The 22,523-nt window shown below is 51.4% G+C and overlaps 1 protein-coding gene across 1 annotated transcript in view; it reads left to right on the top strand.

Annotated features, from left to right (window-relative positions):
* Gpr107 (G protein-coupled receptor 107) overlaps positions 1-4,620 on the top strand; it is a 63,209-nt gene extending 58,589 nt beyond the window's left edge. The window contains exons 17-18 of the mRNA XM_051166170.1: positions 1,012-1,133; positions 4,076-4,620. Coding sequence (XP_051022127.1) covers positions 1,012-1,133; positions 4,076-4,172 — 219 coding nt within the window. The 3' untranslated portion in view covers positions 4,173-4,620. The remainder of the gene's footprint in view (positions 1-1,011; positions 1,134-4,075) is intronic.
* Positions 4,621-22,523: the final 17,903 nt, after the last annotated feature.

The raw sequence follows: 22,523 nt of genomic DNA, 5'->3' as shown, positions 1-22,523 counted from the left end.
GCCTCGAACTCACAGCGATCCACCTGCCTCTGCCTCTGCCTCCCGAGTGCTGGGATTAAAGGTGTGTGCCACCACGCCCAACTATTTTTATTACCATTATAAACCTTCTTTGTAAGATGCTTGAGCTGGTCAGGGTCACCAAGCGACTCACAGTGCCACGTAAATCTAGCTCCAAGAGAGCCAGCACCCTCTTCTGGCCTGTGAAGTCACTGGCATGCAGGTGTACAAGCACACACAAAGACATACACATAAATAAAAAATAAAGTAAAAGTCTTTAAAAAAACAAAACAACAAAACAAAACCCAAACCCCACAAAGGATTAATTTACTAGAACACCCGCCCTGTACCCCTTGTTCTTGGGCTGGGGAGATTGCTTATCTGGCAAAGGCACCCACTCCCAGGACTGATGACCAGAGCCGGATCCCGAGGCCTGCATGGTGGAAGGAGAGAATCAACTCCACAGTGTGAACACACACACACACACATACACACCACACACACACACAGACACACACACACATACACACCACACACATACACACCACACACACACACAGACACACACACATATACACACACACACATACACACCACACACACACAGACACACCACACAGACACACACACAAACAGACACACTCTCAAGCACACATACTCTCACACACTAATGAAAAAGGAAGAACAAGTAAGACAGAGGTATAAAATTAACCAGCGTGATGCTCCACACTAACCCAGCATTTGGGAAGCTGACGCAGAAGCTGGTGAGTTCAAGGCCAGCCTCGGTTTTCACAGCAAGACCCTCTCATCATTTAAAAAAAAAAAGTGGGTTCCCCTGGAGACACCTCAGTGTCCGCTCTGGCCATGCTCTCAGCATGGAGCTCTGCACACCTGAGCAGTTGGCTGTGGTGCTGTTGGAAAAGACTGAGGGAGGCGTCAGCTTGTTGAGTTCTATTGCCTTCTGAAGAGCAGTGTTGCTAATCCTTTTATTTGGGGGCGATTTTAAATTTACAGCTGCTGGATGAAACAGCCACGCTGGTGTTCTTTGTCCTGACGGGGTATAAATTTCGCCCAGCTTCAGATAACCCCTACCTGCAGCTCTCTCAGGAGGAAGATGACCTGGAGATGGAGTCTGTGTAAGATGCCCTTCTGTCCCTCCCTCCTCCCCTCCGTCCCTCTCTCCTCCCCTCCGTCCCTCTCTCCTCCCCTCCGTCTCTCCTTCCCTTTTGCTGAACTGAAAGGCATGATATGCAGTGGCCCCTGCTCAGCATCCTCCAGCTTGGGGGCGGTGGACGCTGGAGCCCCTGGCATGCGTGGCTAGTTTGAAGGCAGTGTCTGCCAGACATTGCTCAGTCTTGTCAAGAATTAGAACTTCCCATCCTGTTAAGTGTCCCTGGAGCAGCTCCCAGTGACCCAGTGGCAAGAGTTTGGAAATGTTCTAGGCAAGTTTAGAACAAGCTATCAGGCTATAAGTATTGCTACTAGTGTTTGAAAACGGCATCTTCTGAGTTACCATAGGTTGACAACAGACAGCACCTTTAACCTGGATCTGAGTCACAGGATTAGGGTTTAGGTTCAGGAAAGGCTCCGTTTTCTAGGTGAATCATAGCCTGTGTGCCAGCTCTGACTCTGATGAGCTGAGGGTGTGTGTGTGTGTGTGCGTGCATGCGTGTGTGCGTGCATGTTGTCAGCTCAGGCCGAGGCTGCCCTGCCCCATTGCCCGCTTCCTCTCCACAGCGCAAAGGCTGAGATACTGCCCAGGCTGGGTTGTCGGGCACATCAGGCCTCCTAGGGCAGCTCTTGGTGCTGGCTGCTCCACAAGAGCACTGAGTGCAAGGTGGACCGTGGGGTGGGCCCTGACCAAGTCTCATCCCCTGTGCCCCAGTGCCCTGGCCACACAGTAGGTGGAGCACAAACACAAGTCAGCTGGTGGCCTTCCTGCCCTCCCCTGCAAGGTGCCAGGTGCTTGGCTGCAGGACTCGCTCACAGTGTCCTCTGCTGAGCTGAGCTGTGAAGTGACCCTGTGGGCACCATGTCCCCATGTTCCTATTCTAGGTCACTGTGCTTTGGAAAGAGGATGTGTGTTTCTTATGGCAATGGTTTATTTTATTTTTTTGACACAGGGTTTCACTGTGTAGCCCTGGATGGCCTGGAACTCTCTATGTAAACCCAACTGTCCTCAAACTCACAGAGATCCACCTACCTCTTGCCTCCCGAGTGCTGAGATTACAGGAGGAAGCCAGCATGCCTGACCTTCATAGCCATGTTTTAAAAGTTTTCTTTTGGTATCAGTCTGGAAGTGGTGACAGCAGGTCTGAGCATGTTTGACTCTTGGGAGGTAGGGACAGGGACGGTGTGTAGACTCCAGCCTTGTGAGTAGAGAGAGCATATTCTGCGCTCTGGAAGGCACAGGCCAGGCGAAGAGCCAGCCTAAGCTGCCTGCTTGCAGCTTGCCGCAATGGAAGAGCTGTGTTCATTCTGTACTTTAGGTTTGGGGAGATATGGGGCTCTCTCAGGGAAGGCAGACAAATATGGAGGCAGCATGGATCCCTAGCACCTTCCTGTCCTCAGCCCCGTAGGATGTCAGACCTGCTTAGGAGCCGTGGCCCCCACCTGTGACCTGGGAGGCGCCAAAGCCTGTCGCTGGCTCCACAGAGCAGCTGCAGCCCCTCTCTGTCCCTGTGGCCATCGCTTAACCTGAGCTTTCTGGAGTTCCCTCTGTCCTGCACAGGGGCCCATAAGAGCAGGTTGGCAACTGCGGTGTAGGCTGCTGGGCAGATGTTGGGTGTTTGCATGGAAACAGAACACATGGGGTGGTGCTAGAAGCCTGATGGAGCTGCACCCCCGTGGGAGCCTGTGTCCTGCCCAGAAGCTTTAGGGTGCTGGTCTACTCCACATCTACACCCCTTACCAGGGAGGGGCCAGGTGTCCAGGTCTGGCCAGTTCACCTGGTGCTCAGGAACCGGGCAATTCCATTCTTCAGGCACCAGCCATCAGTTCTCAGCTCCGTGGTCACTAGGCAGCTCCTGGTTCAGGCCACAGGAAGTCCTCTCCTCCTGTTTCTGACGTTTCCTGGCCTCCCACATTTCTTCCTCCCTAGTACTCTTCATGGCCTGCCTGCACGCTGGGCCCGACTCCTGCAGCCCACCTCCAGCCCATAGTCTCTCCTCCCTACAGCTGCACTCCTCACTCACTGCCAGGCTAGCCTCCTGCTCTCCCCCAGGCTCCAAAGGCAGCACCATCCACCAGGCCCAGCAGCAGCACTGGCGAGCTGCCTAGGCCACCCTCTCTGTCCTCAGAGGGTGAGTGACCTTGTGTCTCAGCTGCCCCTAGGCTGATGCCGTCACCTTGCCTTCTCTCCTGTCCTGCATTCTCAGGGCTGCAGGATTACTGTAGAGTGCTGGTGAAGTACAGGATAGGCTCTGTTGCTGCTCAGAGGGCGGCCACAGCCATTAGAGGGCTTGAGAGCAGCAGCACAGGCCCAGCTGTGCAGGTGCGCACTAGCAGCTGTCTGATGATGCTCAGCTCTCAGGCACACGGAGCTCGGAAGCCTGAGTTGAAAGATGAGATAAAGGTGAGGGTCAGGAGGAGAGCGAGGGCGCAGTTGCGAAAACAGCTGAGCCAGGCAGCAGGAGCATGGAGGAGAAGCTAAGGGCTTCTTGGACTGACTGGGAAATGCCAGACCATAAGGGAGAAGCGCTAACTGTCCATAGGCGTCAGAGTTTCGGACGCCACATCTGTGGTTCTGTCCTGTCCTTGGGAATGACTGACTGTAGCTGCTATAGGTGTCTACCCCACTATCAGCTTTCTTTCCTGACTGTCCCATAACCATGATGACTGTGTGAATACGACCTCAACTCTGGTCCCTGTGGTGAAAGAGAGACAGACGTAGGGGATCTTTTTCCTCGTGGTGGTTCTGGAAGGTCAGAATTCATCGTTACACTTCCACTTGGAAAAGTCAGGTGACCTGGCCAGCACCACACAGCTGGAGGGAGGCGCCAGGCTTCCACCTTGATCTAGAAGCCTTTACTGTCAGGTTCTGGCTAACCCCCAACGGTTTGGCTCTCCTCTTTTTCAGAGTGACAACATCGGGAGTGATGGAGAGTGTGAAGAAAGTGAAGAAAGTGACCAATGGTGCTGTGGAACCCCAGGGTGACTGGGAAGGCACTGCGTGACAGCGTGATCTGAGGACGCACTGTCAACAAAACTAACTTATTCATAGCCCTGTCAGTGAGCAAGCGTGTTCCTGACAGAACTGTGGCATCTCCCAACAGTGGCACCCTGTGCTAATGGGGTGCCGAGTGCCCTGGACACCTACTTTTGTACTCTTAGGGAATCTGGATTGTGGTGGGCTGCAGGCAGCCAGAACTGTCCCTCAGTGAGGGTAGGACGCTTAGTGGAGGAGTAAAGGAGAGCCTATCTGATTTACCTTGCTAATCGGGAGTCTGGAGTCTGTGCAGGGGAGCCCCCAGTGGCTGCCACTCAGATAGGCTGTGGTGGTGGGGAGGGCGGGTCTGCCATAGGCCACAGTGCTCTGGAGGCCAAGGGTTTAGGTCACTGCTTGGCCCAGCATTTATGGGTTCAATTCCTAGTACCAGGGTTGGGGGAAAAAGAAGTTACTTTGGGAACTAGTGAGATACCTACCAAGAATACGAAGAAGAGAAAGATAATCAGCCTTTGGGAGCAACAGCAACAGAAGTGGATGAAGTTCTTTCAGATAGCCACATAGCCACCCTCGGTGACCTGAAGCACCTGCTCAGGGCCACTGGCCCCAAGCACTACTCTAAATACTGTTCCCACTCCTGACGGGGACCTAGAACAGTGGTGCTAGAGGCTAGCTGGGGAGGGCCCATCACATTGCTATCCAGGCGACTGCCAAGACCACAGCCCTGCTATGGAGAATAGCTGTCTCCAGTCGTGTCTGCAGGGGAGAGGAGCCTTGGAGCTCCAGAAGTATTCTCCAGATGGCTCACTCTCCTGACTCCATGCCCCTGCCCACCCAGAGCAGCTGCCTGGCTTCTTCTCCCTCCACCTGTGTCTTCTGATCAGAACCTGAGAAAACAGGAGAATGTTCCTGAAGATGCAGCTGAGGACAGAAAGGGTAGTATCGAAGCAAATACTTAGGTAAGCATCCTTGCACAGCTTGCACAGGCCAGGCAGGACTTCTGAGCCTCAACTACATAGTCCAAGCACGCGTGAAGGAAGTGAGCATGTTCCAGCCGCTCACGCTCAGGGACCCGAGACAGCGAGGTCTGCTCAGAGCTTGGGCAGGAACACCAGTAGCTGGCTGCATGAAACTGCTCGAAGCACAAGCGAGCTTAGCAGGCAGGTGACGAGGGCACAGGTGACCGGCTCAAAGCATCTCAGAGTCGCTTAGTGCCCAGGAGCTGTAGGTGAGTCAAGCCTTCAAGGAGCAGGGCCTTCCTGGGGTGACAGTCCTACCTCCCAGTGCAGAAGACTCAAATCCCTGTCCTGAAAAGTTGTGTATGTCCCCATGCCCTCACCTCACCCCCCACATACTACGTAGTCCGTAGTCTCGTGAGAAGCTGCTTCCTCAGCTGTCCCAGCAGGTCCCTCACCACCATAGGGATTCTGTTTTGAGAAAGTAGGCAGGCCCTAAGGAGTCATTTAAGGGACCTCTTTGTCCCTCTGTTGTTTTCTTCTTGTTTATTTGTGTGAAGTATGTGGTGGGAAGGCAGTTGGAGAGGAGACAGGATGCTTTTTAATGCGTTGTTTCCGGCACACAAGCACTCACTAGCACTGCAGAGTGTGTTCCTGTGGCGATATCTACATCCACAGCCTGCCCCTCAGGGGCTGTGTGCCATCTAGGTGCTAGACATACAGAAGGTGTGAGGCAGCCTGTCTCGGTAAAGGTCTTTATGTAGGGCCTGATTTCACTTGCTGGGCTTTAATAAGAGTTAGGAGAGTGAGAGCGTAGCCCACCTAGACCTCTCTAAGTGCACAGCTCAGTGGCTGAGCAGCTGTGGGGATCCTGTAGGAAGGTCCTGGTCCTTGTAGAGCGTGGGTGCGCAGGCTGAGAGGTGTGCTAGAGCAGTGACCCTCCCAAGTCCTGCCCTGTAACCGCTGCAGGTGGAAGCAGGGCACGCAGGGCAATCAGAAGCCTGGTACAGGGCTGCAAAGACTGGCCTGGTGCCCAGGCTGTGGAGAGGACTTCAGCTCTTCTCCCTGCACTGTAAATGTGTCTCTGCTTGTCGCTTGAGAGTGATGAGCCAGTGTTCAGCAGTGTCCTTGGGCAGAGGAGTCTGGTTGGAGTCCAGTGCTACCCAGCTGCCCCAGCTCCCGAGCTGCCTGCCCTCTGCGGCCTGAGGCTTAGCCTACCTGGCTCCGTGCATCTGTGTCTGGAACAGTGAAGCACTCGAGTTGGAAGGGCTGAGCAAAGATGGGGCGCACAGTGCACTGCCACTGTGGTATTTATAACCCTGCATTGTGTCGTCGTCGTCCCCTCCTGCTCTGCCTGTGTGAGATATCCGTGCTTTCTTTGAGAGTGCTGTGGCCTGGAAGCTGTAGGCTGTGACATTTAATAAGATGTCGCTTTTGCTAGAAAATTATTTCTTGAACGTGAGGAGCAAGTGTTCAGCCCTGAATTCTGCCTTTTAGCAGTGCTGAGGATTCAGCCTCTTACATTTGAAAAGCAGAGTATAGTTTAATGTTTAGCTTGACTAGGATTCATTCACTAGAGGAACAGCTCACTCCAGGGCCCAAAACCCCGCCTCACAGCAGGCCTGAGTCTTCAGTTTTCCTTCAGAACCACTTTGGAGCAAAATACCCAAGTGTCCCCACTCTCCACCCCAGCCTGCTCAGCCAGCCAGGGCTGCACAGCCCTGAGATGTTTGTGCTGTTTCTGCTCCTCCTGGTCCTTCCATATTCCTCTCCCTCCTCCTTCCTCTTCTCTCCTTCCTCCCCTCCCTCACCCCCCACCGTTTTCCTGTTGACTCCCTGTGCCCTCCCTGGCACACCCAGCCGCTGGTGCACTGCAGCACTGCCTGCCAGCAGTTGGGTGCAGGATGTATTTTCTAAACCAGGGAGCGAGCATTCTATCAAGAGAGTGCAAACTATGCAAACTAACGCTGTGCATTGCTGCTTTGCACCACATGGTGATCTCCACACACCGCAATGCCTGTCTGCCTCTTAGAGTGGAGTCTAAAGCCACTCTGCGGCAGGGGAGGCCCATCAAAGATCAGTGGCCTCTGGTCACCTCCTACATCCAAAGGGTGTTCCTCGAGGAAGCATTAGTCTAATGAGGTTGCGGGCCCAGCTCCACACACCCAGGCGAGCAGCCCACCTCTGCCAAGCTGCTGATCTCCCAAGGAAGCTCCTAGCCCACCCCTGACCCCACACTCCCCCACCCACCTCAGTTCACATGCTGGCTGTGGCCTGCCTGGTCTTCAGTACACCACAGCGCGCCACCCAGAGGCCGCCCTGCCCGCGTCGCTGCTGCAGCCTTTCCTCTTGTAGGGTTTCCCTAGCTCTTGGCTATATAGAACAGGCCAGTGTTCTCAAAGATATGCCCTTTATTCCAGCTTTCCCTAGGCCACCCTGGAAGATCTGTAAAGGACATTCACAGGAGCCCTACAGCTGTGCCACCTAGAGTGTGGTCACAGGTCACAGGCCAAGGAGTCTCCCGCTTCCTCCGGATCTGCAGCTGCCCTGTACAGGAGTGCCTGTCTCATGCTTAAAAACCATCATACATTTAGGTAGCCATCTGCCTGCTTCCCAGCACTATAGAGACTGCACTGGGAGGCGGGGCAAGCTCGGGAACAGGCGTGGTTATGACCTGGTATGATTCTGATGACAGGGAGACTGCAGACAGGCCACCGGGGAAGGCACACAAGTTCCTGGTGTGTCCATAAAGACCAGAGTAAGACAGATTCACTTCCAGTACCAATGCAGGATGCTCATTTGGAGTTGAGGTTGTGCCATAGATGGGGAGCTGGAAGGCCAGCCTTCTTAGTGTTCAAACTCTGTCTCCCTCTTCCAAAGGAGCCAAAAAGCCTGTCCACACAAGGGAACTCTCCAGTCCCTAAACAGCTTTTCTAGATGACCCAAATAACTGTCAGACTAAACCCAGAGGTTTCACCTACAGGAGGTCTTATGGGCCTGTATGCCTTACTCAGGTTGGGGTGCAGGGGCTAGGGCCACTTAGTAATGTTAGCATTAATCATGGAATATTTACAAGCATGGGATGTGGGTGTGTTTAGGCTTGGTGGGCTGGCCACTGTATGGAGGCATTTCAATGCAAAGTAAACATGTCCAATAAAGATTCCATGCTGGGAACGTGTGTCTGTGGTCCTACGGAAGCCTGGGTGCTTCCTGTCCACTTCCTCGTAATTCAGTGATTCTCAGCCGGCCTAACGCTATGGCCCTGTACTGCAGCTCCTCATGTGCTGATCCCCAACCATGAAGTTATTTTTGCTGCTACTTCATAACTAATTTTGATACTGTTATGAATTGTAAATATCTGATTTGCAGATGGTCTTAGCCCCTGTGAAAGGGTCATTCAACCCTTCTCCCAAAGGGGTTGAAACCCCAAGTTGAAAACTGCTGTAATTCCTTTGTTATTTGAACTCTTTAAGTTAGCTGGCTGTGTCCCATCCACTCCCACTGACAGCAGGCCCACCTGGCAGAGCCTTACACCACCACATCTATGGCACTAATGCAACCCGCTGGAATGCAGCTGTAGACTCCAGGGCAGGACTCAGCACTGCTGCCACCCATGGGGAGGTGACAGCTGACATTTGGGTCCAAGCCCCCACTGAAACAGGCTTCCTGGTTATCCTGTATCCGTGCCCATCATCCCTGTGGGAGACATTCAGGTCAGCCCAAAGAACTGCAAGTCATCTGTCACTGACGCTTATTTCACTAGGAATATTTTTCATTGCCGAGCACTTTTCATACAGGAAAATGTCACCTTTTCCTAGAGCTCTAGGCTGGAGAATGGCTCTGTTAAAGGGCCAACCACTCAAGCATATACACCCACATGAAGCCAGCTGTGGCAGTGCCTGTCAGCCTCACAGAACTTGCTGCTCAGCCAGTCTGCTGGCCTGTGCCCAGGGTCCTATGAGAGACCCTGCCTCAAAACAAGGTCAGGAGTGACAGGAGGACACTTCAGTGTAAGCCCGTGGCCTTCACATGCACAAACACCCAAACACTCCATACAGAACAAATAAGTCACACAGTTCCAAGTTGTGAGAGTGGTTCTGAGATCCCTGCCCCGAGCAGAAGGTTCATAGCCCATTTCCATCCATGCTGCCTTTCGGAGCTGACCACCACCCCATACTGCCTCACCATAGGCTCTTTGCCTGCTCAGAGACGCTCCAGGGTGAGTGGCCACTCAGGGAGCCTGCTGATAGTGTGTCTCACCCAAATAAAGCCTGGTCTTTGCAGACCACAGAACCTGAAGAGAGCTATGTCACACTGCCCTTATGCCACCCAATCAGCAGCCAAGCCCAGGTCCACTTGGAAGAAGAGAGTGAGGTCTGGTTTCTACTGCGCAGCTGTAGCAATGTTAAATGCCTTGTGTTCTGCAAAGCCTTAGAGTATGTGTCACTGGCCAAGATGGTGCCCCATAGTGCCTCAGCTATAATCCTTGCCAAGTGACTGGGTTTGTAAAGGCGTCTCAAGCAAAGGATGAAGAGGAGGGACAGAGCCAGCTGCTGCAGTACACACCTATAATCCCAGCAATCAGGAGGCAGAGGCAGTGGATCTCTGAGTTCGAGGCCAGCCTGGTCTACAAAGCGAGTCCAGGACAGGCAAGGCTACACAGAGAAACCCTGTCTGGAAAAACAAAACAAAAAGAGGAGGGACAGAGTCTTAAGACTCTAGAAGAGACTGCTGAGGCAGGGCCAGCAAAGTGACAGAGAAGTGATTCTGGGGCTTAGGAAGTCTAGCCATTCCAACAGTACCAAGTGCCCTGGAGGGCCCAGAGTTTGTGATTCTGGAGGCTTTTAGGGGCTGAGACTGCCTCCTACCGGTGCCAGGCAGGCTTGGTCAGACTGTCCTTGGTGGTGGTCTGCCAGCTCCCATCAGGACTTTTAATCCAGGGATGGTCTCTACCTGGCACTCAAACAGGGATCTGCACCCTTACCAAACAAGGTCTGTGGCTCCATAGTGTCCCACAGTGACCAGGGCAGAGGCAGGAGGAGGAGGCCAGCTTAAATGGGGCCCTAGGCTGTTTCCCATTCCTTCCCCCAGCTAGGAGTGCAGCAGCTGGGCTGTCTATGACCTCTGACTCCATAGACCCAGCTTGGCACTGGGAAAGCAGGAGTCTGCTGCCGACCACAGGCTCACCTGCGGGCCCTACATATGGGACACTAGAACCCCACTTACTAAGTGGTATGTACAGAGCTCTAGCAGCTCCCTCAGCTTAGGCATTAAAAGTGTAAAGTGAGGCCTGCAAAGATGGCCTAGTGGTTAGGAACCCTTGCTGCTCTTACAGATGACCTGGGTCCAATTACAAGCACCTATGTGATGGGTCACAACCATCCAGAACTTCAGCTCCAGTTACTCTGATGCCCTCTTCCGGCCTGTGTGGTGCATAAACACATACGTGTGATCAAAACACGACTTTTATTTTTCTCAAGTTCACAGTGAAGGCTGACTGGTGCTGGAACCTCCACAAGGACCCAGGAAAGGACATTCAGCAGTCCCAAAGAGGAAATTCCGAAGCCACTGTGGACACCCATCCCAATGGGTGCCTCCAGGTGCCTATGGTGCCTTCCTTCTTCCCAGTGTACACAAACCTGTCACGTGTGGCCCGTCCTTGGCTGGCCCAGTCAGATGGCAGCCATCATTGGTGCAAGGTGTATTGTCCACAAGATGGTCTGATCGGCAGTGTTCTGAAGCCAGAGAGCTGACTGGCCTGAGCAATGTGAGGTCTGCTACCCCTTCACCCTGTGTTGATGAGGCATGCTGCACTTGCAGTGGGTGCCGTGGTCCGTGCAGCTGTCTGGCTCAAATGGCGCTTGCTAAGAGTCTGCTCAGCCCTCCACTGCTTTGCTCATGGCCACAGCTGCCTGCGGTAGCCTTCATCAGCAATCTGTCCAGTAGTCAGATCGACAGCTATGGGCTCCTCTGACTTCCAAGCAAAGCCTGGGTCCTTGCAAGTGGGTCCTGTAAGGAGGTCATGCTGTATGCCACCAGGGGAACACCTGTGACAACTCGGGCCCCTTGGCCTTTGAGAACTTAGCCTTGGCCCCTGGTACTGGCCTGTCTACCCCAGAAGAAATTTTCTCAGCATTTGCGGAAGGAGACGTGACTTAACTGTAAGGGCATGGCTAACCAGCATAGAAGTGAAGAGTCTGCTCATTACACAGGCATGGAGGTGCAAGCTCACGGCATGCCACGTCAGCCCTCCTACATGGTGTGCCTCGCAGTGACTGCATCAGTGGGCTCCAGCCTGTGAGGGCTGAAAATTGCCCTCTGTGCTAACACCTCCCAGGCTAACTGAGCCACAAGCAGTTACATCCGGCTCGCACGGTGATGAGAGACACAAGGCAGAAAGCCTGCGGGAGCTGTGTGGTATATGTGGCTGCAGCCTCTTTTCCAATACGACCTTAACAACGATAACAGCAGCCCCTATTGATAGAGTGGTCTCTCTAACCTGAGCAGCTGCGGGCTTCTGCCACCTGCAGGTCAGACTCCTGTCTGAGTCACCTTGCCACTTGGGTTTCCTGTGTCCTCCCTTCTATTGGGTCCTGGGGCTCTGTACCAACTCTTTCCTAGGGCAGGCTCCTCCATCCCCTCCTCAGGCTCGCTGATAACCCAGATTTTGTTTCAGCCTTGACCTGATCTGAGCTCCTTCATCTGGTTTATTCAGTTACCTCTTGGCACTGCCTTAAAAAGTACATCAAAGCTCCAGATCCAGGCACCACCCCCACCCACCCATCGCCAGCCCTGGGCAGTGTGACTTTACGTGGAAAGCCTGGGCTCTCTTTGATATTTCTCATTCTCTGACTTGCCATCTTGGCTCAGTAGATCAAGCCTTCTCACTTCTACCCCTCTATACAGCATAGCCTTCCCCTTCAGCTCGCACCTGCCTCCAATCTTGGCCTATCGTGTGTGAGTCAGCCAGTGTGACTTCAGAAGTACCTGCCCCCTTGGGTTAAGCACAGAGATGAATGTGGTGAGCATAACAAACGGCCTTTAAATTATTATTCTAGAAGTTGGAAGGCAGCTCTGTGGTTAAGATGCTTGCTCCTCTTCCAAGGGACCCAAGTTTAGTTCTGGGCACTCAACGCTGGGTGACTCACCACAAGCACCTGAAACTCCAGCTCAGGAGATCTGACATGTGAGGGAGGGCAATGCACTCCCATGTACATGTCCACACATCCACAAAAAGGAACCCTAAGGGCCACGGAAGCACCTGCCACAGGCACCACTACACAATGAATGGCTGTGTAATGGTAAGACCGAGTATGCAGTGGAGACGTGGAAGAGAAAGCAAAGCCAAGGGGCTAGTACACCCTGGAGAAAGGTGGAACTGGAGACTTGATGGCGGTGAGGAGCAGGCAGATAGGCCATTGTGAGGCCATAGCCCAGGCTGCCACCAAGGGCCCTCCCTATCTGTGTCCATGGTTCTCCTACAGCTAGAGTCTGTGGCCCGAGTTACCACCAAAGACCAAGCAGATGTCTGTGGGCTGTGATGCTACCAGAGACCGTGTGGGTATCTGAGGGCCTTGCTGCTGAGGAGGGACAGGCTGATCGGACTGGCTTGTCTTGCCACCTGAGACCATGGAGGCATCTGGGCCCAGGCTGCTGCTGGACACTGTGTCTGAGTCTGTGGTCCTATGGCAGCCAGGGTCTGTGTTGATGCTCCAAAGGCCACACAGATATCCCTGGTCTGGACTGCCGCCTAAGGCACTGTGCTGAGCTGGCCCCACCCCCTACCACCGTCACACTCAGGAAAGCTGACCCTGTCTCTCACCTGTGCAGCACAATAGAGCTGACCTTTAGGGTGGCGTTAGGGTGGGGGTTCGGGGTGATCCAGGCCCAAAGGCATGAGTGTGGAAGAGCAGGCCTCAATCCCCATCTGCTGTGGGGTGGCATGGGCCCCCTCCTACCTCACCACCTAAGGCAGTCGGTCATACACCTCACCTGGTCAGCACAGTGGAGCTGATCCTGGTGGCAGGGGTGCAGGTGAGCTGCCCCCAAAGACATGAGAGTAGGAGAACTGACCATGCCTTGCTGGGTGTGGCATTGGGTGAGCTAACGGGACAGTGCTGGAGAGCTCGCCATGGTGGTGCAGACACAGGAGAACTGGGCTGACCAACTCAGGTACCTCCCAGGCCCAGATCCAGGGCTTTGAGTTGGCCTTTCCCAATATCTATACCATCTATGAACTGTTAGAGTGTGTGAAAGGGCTGGTCCTGCAGACACAAAGATACAGGATCTTCATGACACAGGGCAACAGCAGGACATCTGAGAGGAGTCCCTGTGAGGATGCAGACCAATGACTCACGGCTGTGAACATTTACAAGAGAAGATAAGTGAACAAAAGAGTAAACTGTGTGACACACTATAACACACACTGCAGCTTCCACAACAAGACTTTTGTGTATGTGTGGTTTGGGGGGAGAGATGTTGCAAGGATGGAGGGTGGGTATGAAGAGACAATTGGGGTGCACGGTGTGAAGTCCACAAAGAAACAATAAAAAGTTAAAACAAAAACTGTGGCTAAGAAAGCTAGTACAGTAGCTTCAGAAAAAAAAAAAAAAAAAAAGTCCTAAGAAATGTTTTTTAACTAATGCTAAAGAAGTCCAGCTGACATAGTGATACGGGACTTTATTCCCAGAGGCAAAGGCGGGCAGATCTCTGAGCTCCAGGCCAGCCAAGTCTGCATAGTGAGACCCTGGCTCAAAAAACAAACAAAAAGGCCCATCGTGTTTTTATACATTGTGTCCAATAGTAGAGAAGAAAACAGTGCTGTTTTCTGAGAGAATGAAACACCTAGGAAGAGACTGATGAATGGAAACTTTTCTGAAAATGACCATGAATCATGCCACCGAGAACACTGGTTTGCAAATGGCTATAAAGCCCCTGCTGTCCTCCTTTGGTGTCTGTACCTAAATGTGGCTCACTGGCTCATATGGTAATTTTGTATCTGATTTTTTTTTAGAGGAATTGCCTTATTTCCTGCTACAAAGGTTTCAGGTCCCCCACAGCAATTCCTGAGGTTTCTGACTCAGATCCTTGCCAATACTTGTTAGTTTTGGGATTTTACTTTGTTATTAACAGTAGCATCTAAGTGAGTAAGAAGTGGGAAGGTACTGTGGGTTTGATTGACATTTCCCTGAGGGTCTTTTCATGTGCTCATTGGCCACTTGTATACCTGTAGAGAAGCATACTCAAGACCTTTTTCCATTGTTATTAGATTTTTTTCCATTAAATATTAGATTTTTCCATTAGATTTCCAGAATTTTTTTTCTTTAGTTGGGCATGATAGTACAAACCCTTAATCCCAGCAGTTGAGAGACATAAGCAGTCAGATCTCTGTGAGTTTGAGGGCAGCCTGGTCTACATAGTTTCAGGCTAGCCGGGGAGATATAGTAAGCCCTGCCCCACAAAAATATATTTTATTTTTAATTATTGGGGGGGGGTTGCACATGTGTGTAGTGCGCATAGAGGCCAGAGGTATCAGCTCTTCAACTGGAGTTACAGATTGCTCCAATCCACTAGATGTGGCCTGCTACGCATCCCAACTCTGAAAGAGCAGCAAGTGCTCCTAACCACTGAGCCATCATCTCTTTAGCTCCTTAAAAATGTTTTAAATATGTCATATAATTTTTTAAGAAGTCACATTGGGCTTCAGACCCGAGACAAGCGGCTGAGGTACCGTTTTAACCAGGCTCTCCCCACGTTCCTAAGTCCCTCCTGTGACAGTGCATGCTGACATACCCTGAACTATCCAGCCTCCCGCGCCCCGCCCCCTTCCCCCCCCCCCCGCCCGCCCCCGGAGGCTCTTTAGTATATAATCCAGACACTTTGGTTCCCTTGTCCCGTCTTTCCGTGCCTCTTTCCCTCTGTCTCTCTACGTGGCACACTCTCTCCTCCTGTTCTTCTGTCCCTATCCCCCTGCACGACAACTTTCCTGGCCCTGCTTTTTGGACAGGTGAACCTGCCGAGAGCTGCTCCCAATAAACTCACATTTACATACTTTAATGTGTCTTGGATTGGCTCATTTCACCGGCTGAAGAATGCTTATCAGTCATATAACCTCGACTGGTCTCAAACTTACTACATAACCGAGGCGGACGTGGGCTTCTTCATCCTCGGATGTCTACCACCACCTCGTACCCAAGCGCTGAGATTACCGGAATATGACACCATCCCTGGCTCTATCTCAGCCTTTAAAAAAAAAAAAAAGATGTGTTTTATTTTTATTTATGTCTCTGTTTATCTGTGTCTACGTGAGTGCACGCCTGTGTGTGCAGGTGCCCACGGAGGCCAAAGAAGACACCAGATTCCCTGGAGCTGGAGTTACAGGTGGTTGAGCTGGCCGACATGGGTGCTGGGAATATGGCGCTCAGCTCTTTTCTGCAAGAGCAGCCACCTCCCCAACCCCATCTCAGCCTTCTTAAATGCTTCTTATGTTCAACGGAACGAGCATCATTATCCTGCTGTGCGGCCAGTCTCGAGAGCTTGTTCCCCTTGTAAAAGCTGATGCTGTGTCTCCGTTAACAGTCTCCCTTTCTTATCTCCACACTGCCAAATGGTGTGTGTGTGTGTGTGTGTGTGTGTGTGTGTGTGAGAGAGAGAGAGAGAGAGAGAGAGAGAGAGAGAGAGAGAGAGAGAGAGAGAGAGATTCTAGTTCACCTAGCATGTTGAAGTTTTCTTATTTTCCCTAGTCTGTTGTTTGTTTTTTGTTTTTTGTTTTTTTGTTTTTTGTTTTTTGAGACAGGAGCTCATGTATTCAGGCTGGTGTTGATCTGGACCATGTAGGAGTTAGACAGATTCCCTGACGGGCAGACAGACAGGGAGGGAGTGGGGGTGGGGCATGACTAGGTAAGAAAGATGCTGAACTTCCAAGATGGCTGCCTTCTTCCTCGCCCTCCTGACCTAAGACAAAAACCTGGCAGCTTAAAGCCAAGGCTTGGCAGGCTTTTGCTCGCACCAGCACTGGCACACACTCCTGCCTCTGTACCAGCCCTGGTGAGGACAAGCCAGACAAGTTCAAGGCCAGATCAGGTCATGTTTACACCAACCCTGGGAACCTACCAGCCACCCTGTCTTTAATCAAACCAACCAACCCTAAATTATCTAAATCTCTCAAAGACTGGCCCTGGAGGAGATACTGTATTTTCAGCCTCCCCGGGGCAGCTCTGCTTTGTAGAGGGTCTTTCTCACTGTGAGCTTGCCGTGGAGGTGCGCATTTCCTCGTCTTTTTTCACTGGCTAACTCTATCTGTTGTGGCTGAGTGTTTTCCTGCCTTTTAGTTCCTCAGCTGGCAGAGAAAACAAACCTGAGATGCCATCTAGACGGTAACAGATTCACTAGGTAGCCAAGGATGACCTTGAACTCCTGATCCTCCTGCCTCCTCCAAAGTGCTGAGGCAAATAAGACACATTTATTTACATTTTGTTTTGTTTTTTGGTTTTTCGAGACAAGGTTTCTCTGTGTAGCCTTGGCTGTCCCGGACTTGCTTTGTAGACCAGGCTAACCTCAAACAATATTCTGTGTGCATGTGTGCCTGAAGGCCAGAAGAGGGCGCTGGATCTCATTTTAGATGGTTGTAAGCCACCCTGTGGTTGCCGGGAATTGAACTCAGGACCTTTGAAAGAGGAGCCAGTGCTCTTAACCTCTGAGCCATGTCTCCAGCCCAAGTTTTCATATTTTCAATTTTTTTTTTTCTGAGACAGGGTCTCTCTGTGTTAGCCTTGGCTGTCCTGGACTCGCTTTGTAGACCAGACTGACCTCAAACTCACAGCGATCCCCCTGCCTCTCCCTCCTGGGTGCTGTCAGTAGTGTTCCTTGAAGCCGGGCAGTGGTGGCACACGCCTTTAATCCCAGCACTCAGGAGGCAGAGGCAGGGGGATCGCTGTGAGTTCAGGGCCAGCCTGGTCTACAAAGTTAGTCCAGGACAGCCAGGGCTACACAGAAAAAGCCTGTCTTGAAAAAAAAAAAAAAAAAAAAAAAAAGAACAATAGTGATCCTTGATACACAAATATTTTTAATAATTTTTTCTATGTGTGTGTGTGTGTATGTGTGTACACAGATCATGGCACACATACGGAGGCCAAAGGAGAGCTTTGTGGGCTTGGCTTTCTTCTTCTACCTTTATGAAGGTAGGTTCTGGGGATCAAACTCAGGTTGCCAGGCTTTTGCAGCAAGCACCATTATTACACCCTGAGCCATCTTGCCAGCCCCATTTACGTTCTCTAGGATGTAATTTTGTGCCATGTAGCCCTACAGTCCCCCTACCTCTGCCTTCCAAGTGATGAAGTCACACACAGTCATGTCGCTACCATGCCTAGCCTATATTTGAATTTGTATGAGTTCCAATGTATGGATATTTTCTCTTGTTCCTTTGTTTTTAATTTTTTTCAAGATTTATTTATTTATTATGTATACAGTGCTCTGTCTGCATGTATGCCTAAACATCAGAGGAGGGTATTAAATCATATTATAGATGGTTGTGAGCCACCATGTGGATTCTGGGAATTGAACTCAGGACCTCTGGAAGAGCAGTCAGTGTGCTTAACCTCTGAGCCATCTCTCCAGCCCTTGTTCCTTTGTTTTAGGGTCATATCCGAGAAACATTTGTAAAATCTAATAACATGAAGATTTTCCTATTTTCTTTTTTCTTTCTTTCTTTCTTTCTTTCTTTTTTTTTTTTTTTTTGGTTTTTCGAGCCAGGGTTTCTCTGTGTAGCTCTGGCTGTCCTGGACTCACACTGTAGACCAGGCTGGCCTCGAACTCACAGGGATCCACCTGCCTCTGCCTCATGAGTGCTGGGATTACAGGTATGCACCACCACCACCCGGCAGATTTTCCTATCTTCATTTGAGTTTGAGTAAGTTGATTTTGGTAGTGTTGGGGATGGAACCCATGGCCCTAAGCACGCTAGACAAGCACTGTACCGCTGCGCTGTATCCCAAGGCCCCCGCTAAGAGCTTCACAGTACTGGCTTTTTACACTGAGGTCTCTGGCCTTTTTGAGTTACTTATCTTTGTACCTAGAATAAGGAGGAAAGGCCCATACTGACCTTAGAGATGTACCATTGGCTGCACATGAGCAATGCAGCCCATTGATGGGGCAGTTCTGAAATATGTAGGTGGCCAGTGAGCACATGAGAAGATGTTCAACCTCATCCTGCAGGAATATAAGGGAGTGTGCAATGCTGCCCTCACTGGCCCCCTCCCCCATGCCGGAGGACTGTGATCAGAAAGAGACCGACAGCAGTGAGGACAAGGAAAAAGGACCACTCTGGTGGGAATGCACAACGGAGCAGCTGCCTGATGAACATCTTAGCAAGTCCACGAGAGATGAAGTGTGCAGGGCCAGGGGCATGGCGCGCCTGAGTGAAATATTTCCGGTGTAGGCTAAGGACCCGAGTTCAGTCCCCACCTGAAAATCTGCACGTAGCGCCACACATTTGTAACTCCGCCACTAAGTAGAGAGGCAGAGGCAGGTGGGTCTGGGGTTTGCTGCCTAGCCAGACTAGCCAAGTCAGCAAGCTTCAGTTTTAGTGAGAGACTGTTTCAAAGCACAAGGTAATGAGCCACAGAGAGACACCTGAGAAAACTCTGGCCTCCACATACGGACATACACACGCGTGCATGCACGCGCGCACACACACACAGACACACACACACACACACACACACACACATGTAAAAACCTGTTTAAAGAAGCTAGAGATGGCTTATTGGTTAAGGGCACTTACTGTTCTTCTAGAAGACCCAAGTTTGGTTTCCAGCATCTATATAGGTGGGTCACAACTGCTTATAATGACAGCTCCAAGGGATCTGAAACACTTTTCTGAATTCCATGGGCACATGTACTCACATGGCACATTAGATTGAGTGAAAAATAGCCCCTAGGCTCATAGATTCAAATGTTGGATTTCCAGTTGGTGGAACTGTTTAGCAAAGTTTAGAAGGCATGGCCTTGCTGGAGGAGGTGTGTCACTGGGGGGCTGGGTTTTGAGGTTTCAGAAGCTTAAGCCACTCCCAGTTAGCTTTCTCTCTGTCCTGTGCTTGTGGGTCACGTGTATGCTTTCAGGTACTGCTCCAGTGCCACGCCTGCCTGCGTGGCTGCCACCACACTTCCTGTCACAGTTGTCATGGACCAACACTCTGAAACTGTAAGCCAGCCCAGCCCTAATCAAATGCTTTCTGTTATCAGCTGTCTTGACCATGGTGTTTAATCACAGCACTAGAACAGTAACCAAGACACACACACACACACACACACACACACACACACACACACACACAATTTTAAAAATAAATCTTTTTATTTTTGGTGGCTTACAACCATCCCTAACTCCAGTTTCCAGAATTTAGAGGGCCTTCTTTCCTAGGGATGCAGACAGAACACCCTGTTGAATTTCACAGGCTGTTACAGAGGAACCCTGACCCATGTGAGCACAAAGGAACTGAGCCATCATGGCCTCCTGGGTTATTTTATTCTCTCACCTGGTTCTGCAGTGAAGTCCCAGGGACCAGTCGATTTGCCTACAGTTACCCTAGAGTCATAAGCCTGCATCCCAGGCGCTTGTCCTCTGACTGATTGCTGTCCATCACTACTCTGGCTTTCACTTGCAGCAGCAAAACCTTCCAGACTGGTACCCAGGTAAAACTGATGTTGGTTTTGAGAGAAAGATCTTCTACCTCACCTAGAAGCCCCATCCAGCTCCGCCGGCTTCCCTCCTTTTGGGGGGTAATTGTGTTCTGTCTCTTTGCTTCGCTGTCCAGATCTCATAAAAACTCATCCTCGGGTGACTGCATTGATTTTTAATCATGTTTTGCCTCCGTGTAATGAGTCTCCCCGGGCCTCTTGCAGCCGTCTCTCGGCGTCGCACATCCTGAGCCGACTGGTGATTCAGACAGAATTATTAACAAGACTGTATTTATTCTTCTAGAAAGGCTTGCTGGGAGCCCTGTCCAGGCAGCAAACTGGAGAAGTCCATGTCCCGGTCCCAGGCTGCGATGATAAACAGCTGAGCCTCGCTGGGGAGCTACCTGCATAACTCAGGGTTTCTCTGTGTAACTAACTCCCTATCCCTCTCCTTCTCCCTCTCCCTCCCTCCCTCCCTCCCTTCCTCCCTCCCTCCCTCCCTCCCTCTCTCTCTCTCTCTTTCTCTCTCTCCCTCCCTCCCCCCCCCCCGAAACTCTTAGACCAGGCTGGCCTAATACTCAGAGATCAACCTACTTCTGCCTCCTAAGTCCTAGGATTAAAGGTGTGAGCCACCACTGCCCAGCAGTCTCCTATGCTTATAATAGCCCCCTTCTTGCTCAGGGATGTAGCCCTGTGAAAGTACACACACACACACACACACACACACACACACACACACACACACACACACAGTTGGTGAGGCTGGGAAAAGCAGATGCACACCAGAGAGCCTTGCTGTGCCTCCTTGGCAAACTTCACCACGGGCAGACATGAGCAAATCGCCACTGCTGCCACCCGGATACCAGGAGCTCACCATCAGCTGCCCTTAGCACACCCTGAATAGCATGAGAACCAGAATCAAAGCTTTCCCCAGATCCCCGGGTTGGAACAATTGTGGATCTTAGATCCACCACCTGCCAAAAGTTGTCTTATTCCCTGATGGCTGCGGGCTCCCTTCAAGGTGGCAAACCCTTGCAGGTAGATGCCTGAGGGCAGAAGGAAGATGCACTTGTCACTGCACCAGACTGGTTTTTGGGGGCATTTATGAATCCACATGGCTTACTGCCCCATGGAGTAACTTCTCCCAAGGCAGAAGCTTGTTTCAGGGCCCACAAATACCTCTGCGAGTGGCAGGTGCCCAGGGGTACCACTGTGCTCACTTGCATCCAGAAAACAAAGGCTCAAAGGGTCTAGTGCCCATCCTAGTCCTTAGTTCTGTGACAAACCTGAGTCAGACCTCCTCCACAGGAAGTTCTACTGATGGTTTCTTTTCCTCTGTCAAGAGTAACTTTTTTTTTTTAAATAAAAAACTTTTTATTAAGCCAGGCCTGGTGGCGCACACCTTTAATCCCAGCACTTGGGAGGCAGAGGCAGGTGGATCGCTGTGAGTTTGAGGCCAGCCTGGTCTACAAAGTGAGTCCAGGACAGCCAAGGCTAACACAGAGACACCTTGTCTCAAAAACAAAAAAAACAAAAAACAAACAAACAAAAAAAAAAAAAAAGAAAAAAAGAAAAAAAGAAAAAACCCCACTTTTTATTGACTCTTTGTAAGTTTCACATCATGCACCTCAATCCCACTCATCTCCCCGTCCCCTCATATCTGCTCGTTGCCTTTGCAAACTCTCCCAAAACAGAATACTCACAAAAAAACAAACAACAAAAACAAAGCGTAGAAAACATCTCACTGTGGAAGTTGTAGTGTGTCACAGCGTGTCACACAGTATATCCCTCTGCCCACACAGCTTCACCTGCAAATGTTCATTGCAACGAGTCATCGGTCTGGTTTGAGATTTCTGGCTTCTGTGACACCATCAATACTGGATCCTCACTGGGACTCTTCCCTGTTATCCTGTTATCGCCCTGTGTCATGGGAATCCTGCAGCTTTGAAACAGCAGGGTTGTCCCTTTTATATGTCCAGATCATACACAGATGATATAGATTTGGAGTGGGCCAATTCAGAGCCCTGAATTTGGGCCTGGGTGGTAGCTGAGCTGGTCAACCCACTGGCCCACACCACCAGGGTGAGTTCCCCAGCACTCCAGCTAGACCTCCCAATGCTGCCATTGGAAAGAGCAGGGTCAGCTGACCTTAGGGCCGGCTCTCCCACACCCATGCCTCTGCGATGCTCAATCGAGGTGCAAGCCCCACTCTCCCAAGTGCTGCAACCTGTGAGGGGCTGGGCTGGCTCTCCTGCTCTCACATTCTAGAGCTGACTCCTCTGTGTCTTTACCATCAGGGCCAGCTCTATTGTGTAGCCCAGGCGAGGTACAAGGCCCATTGTCCCAAGTGCTGCAGCCAATGAGCAGCTGGACCAGCTCTCCTTTTCTCATGACCTGAGAGCCAGTTTGCCTGGCTAGCCACACCACCTCACTCTAACCCTGAGAGGTGGGACAAGCACTCCAGAGCTCTGCATCCAGTGAGGGGTGGGGCCAATTATACACAACCCCTTGGCATCTACATGGTCCTTGGCAGCTGCCCTAAGCAGGGACGGCCCCAAAGTCTCTCGTGGTGATATGAGCCATAAACATCCACACAGACTCCTGCTACTGACTTAGGCATGACCCTTAGTAGCAGCTAAGGCTGGGACCTTGCCATGGCCTCAGGTGGTGGTGCTGGCCACTCACAACAGCTACTCCTCTCTGCCCTCGGGTCTCCAGTCGCATCTGAC

The sequence above is a fragment of the Acomys russatus genome, chromosome 24 (genome assembly GCF_903995435.1).
Source record: "Acomys russatus chromosome 24, mAcoRus1.1, whole genome shotgun sequence".
In the NCBI taxonomy this organism is placed as follows: Eukaryota; Metazoa; Chordata; class Mammalia; order Rodentia; family Muridae; genus Acomys; species Acomys russatus.
The sequence above is the reverse complement of the archived record's forward strand: the minus strand, read 5'-3'. Positions and strand labels throughout refer to the sequence as shown.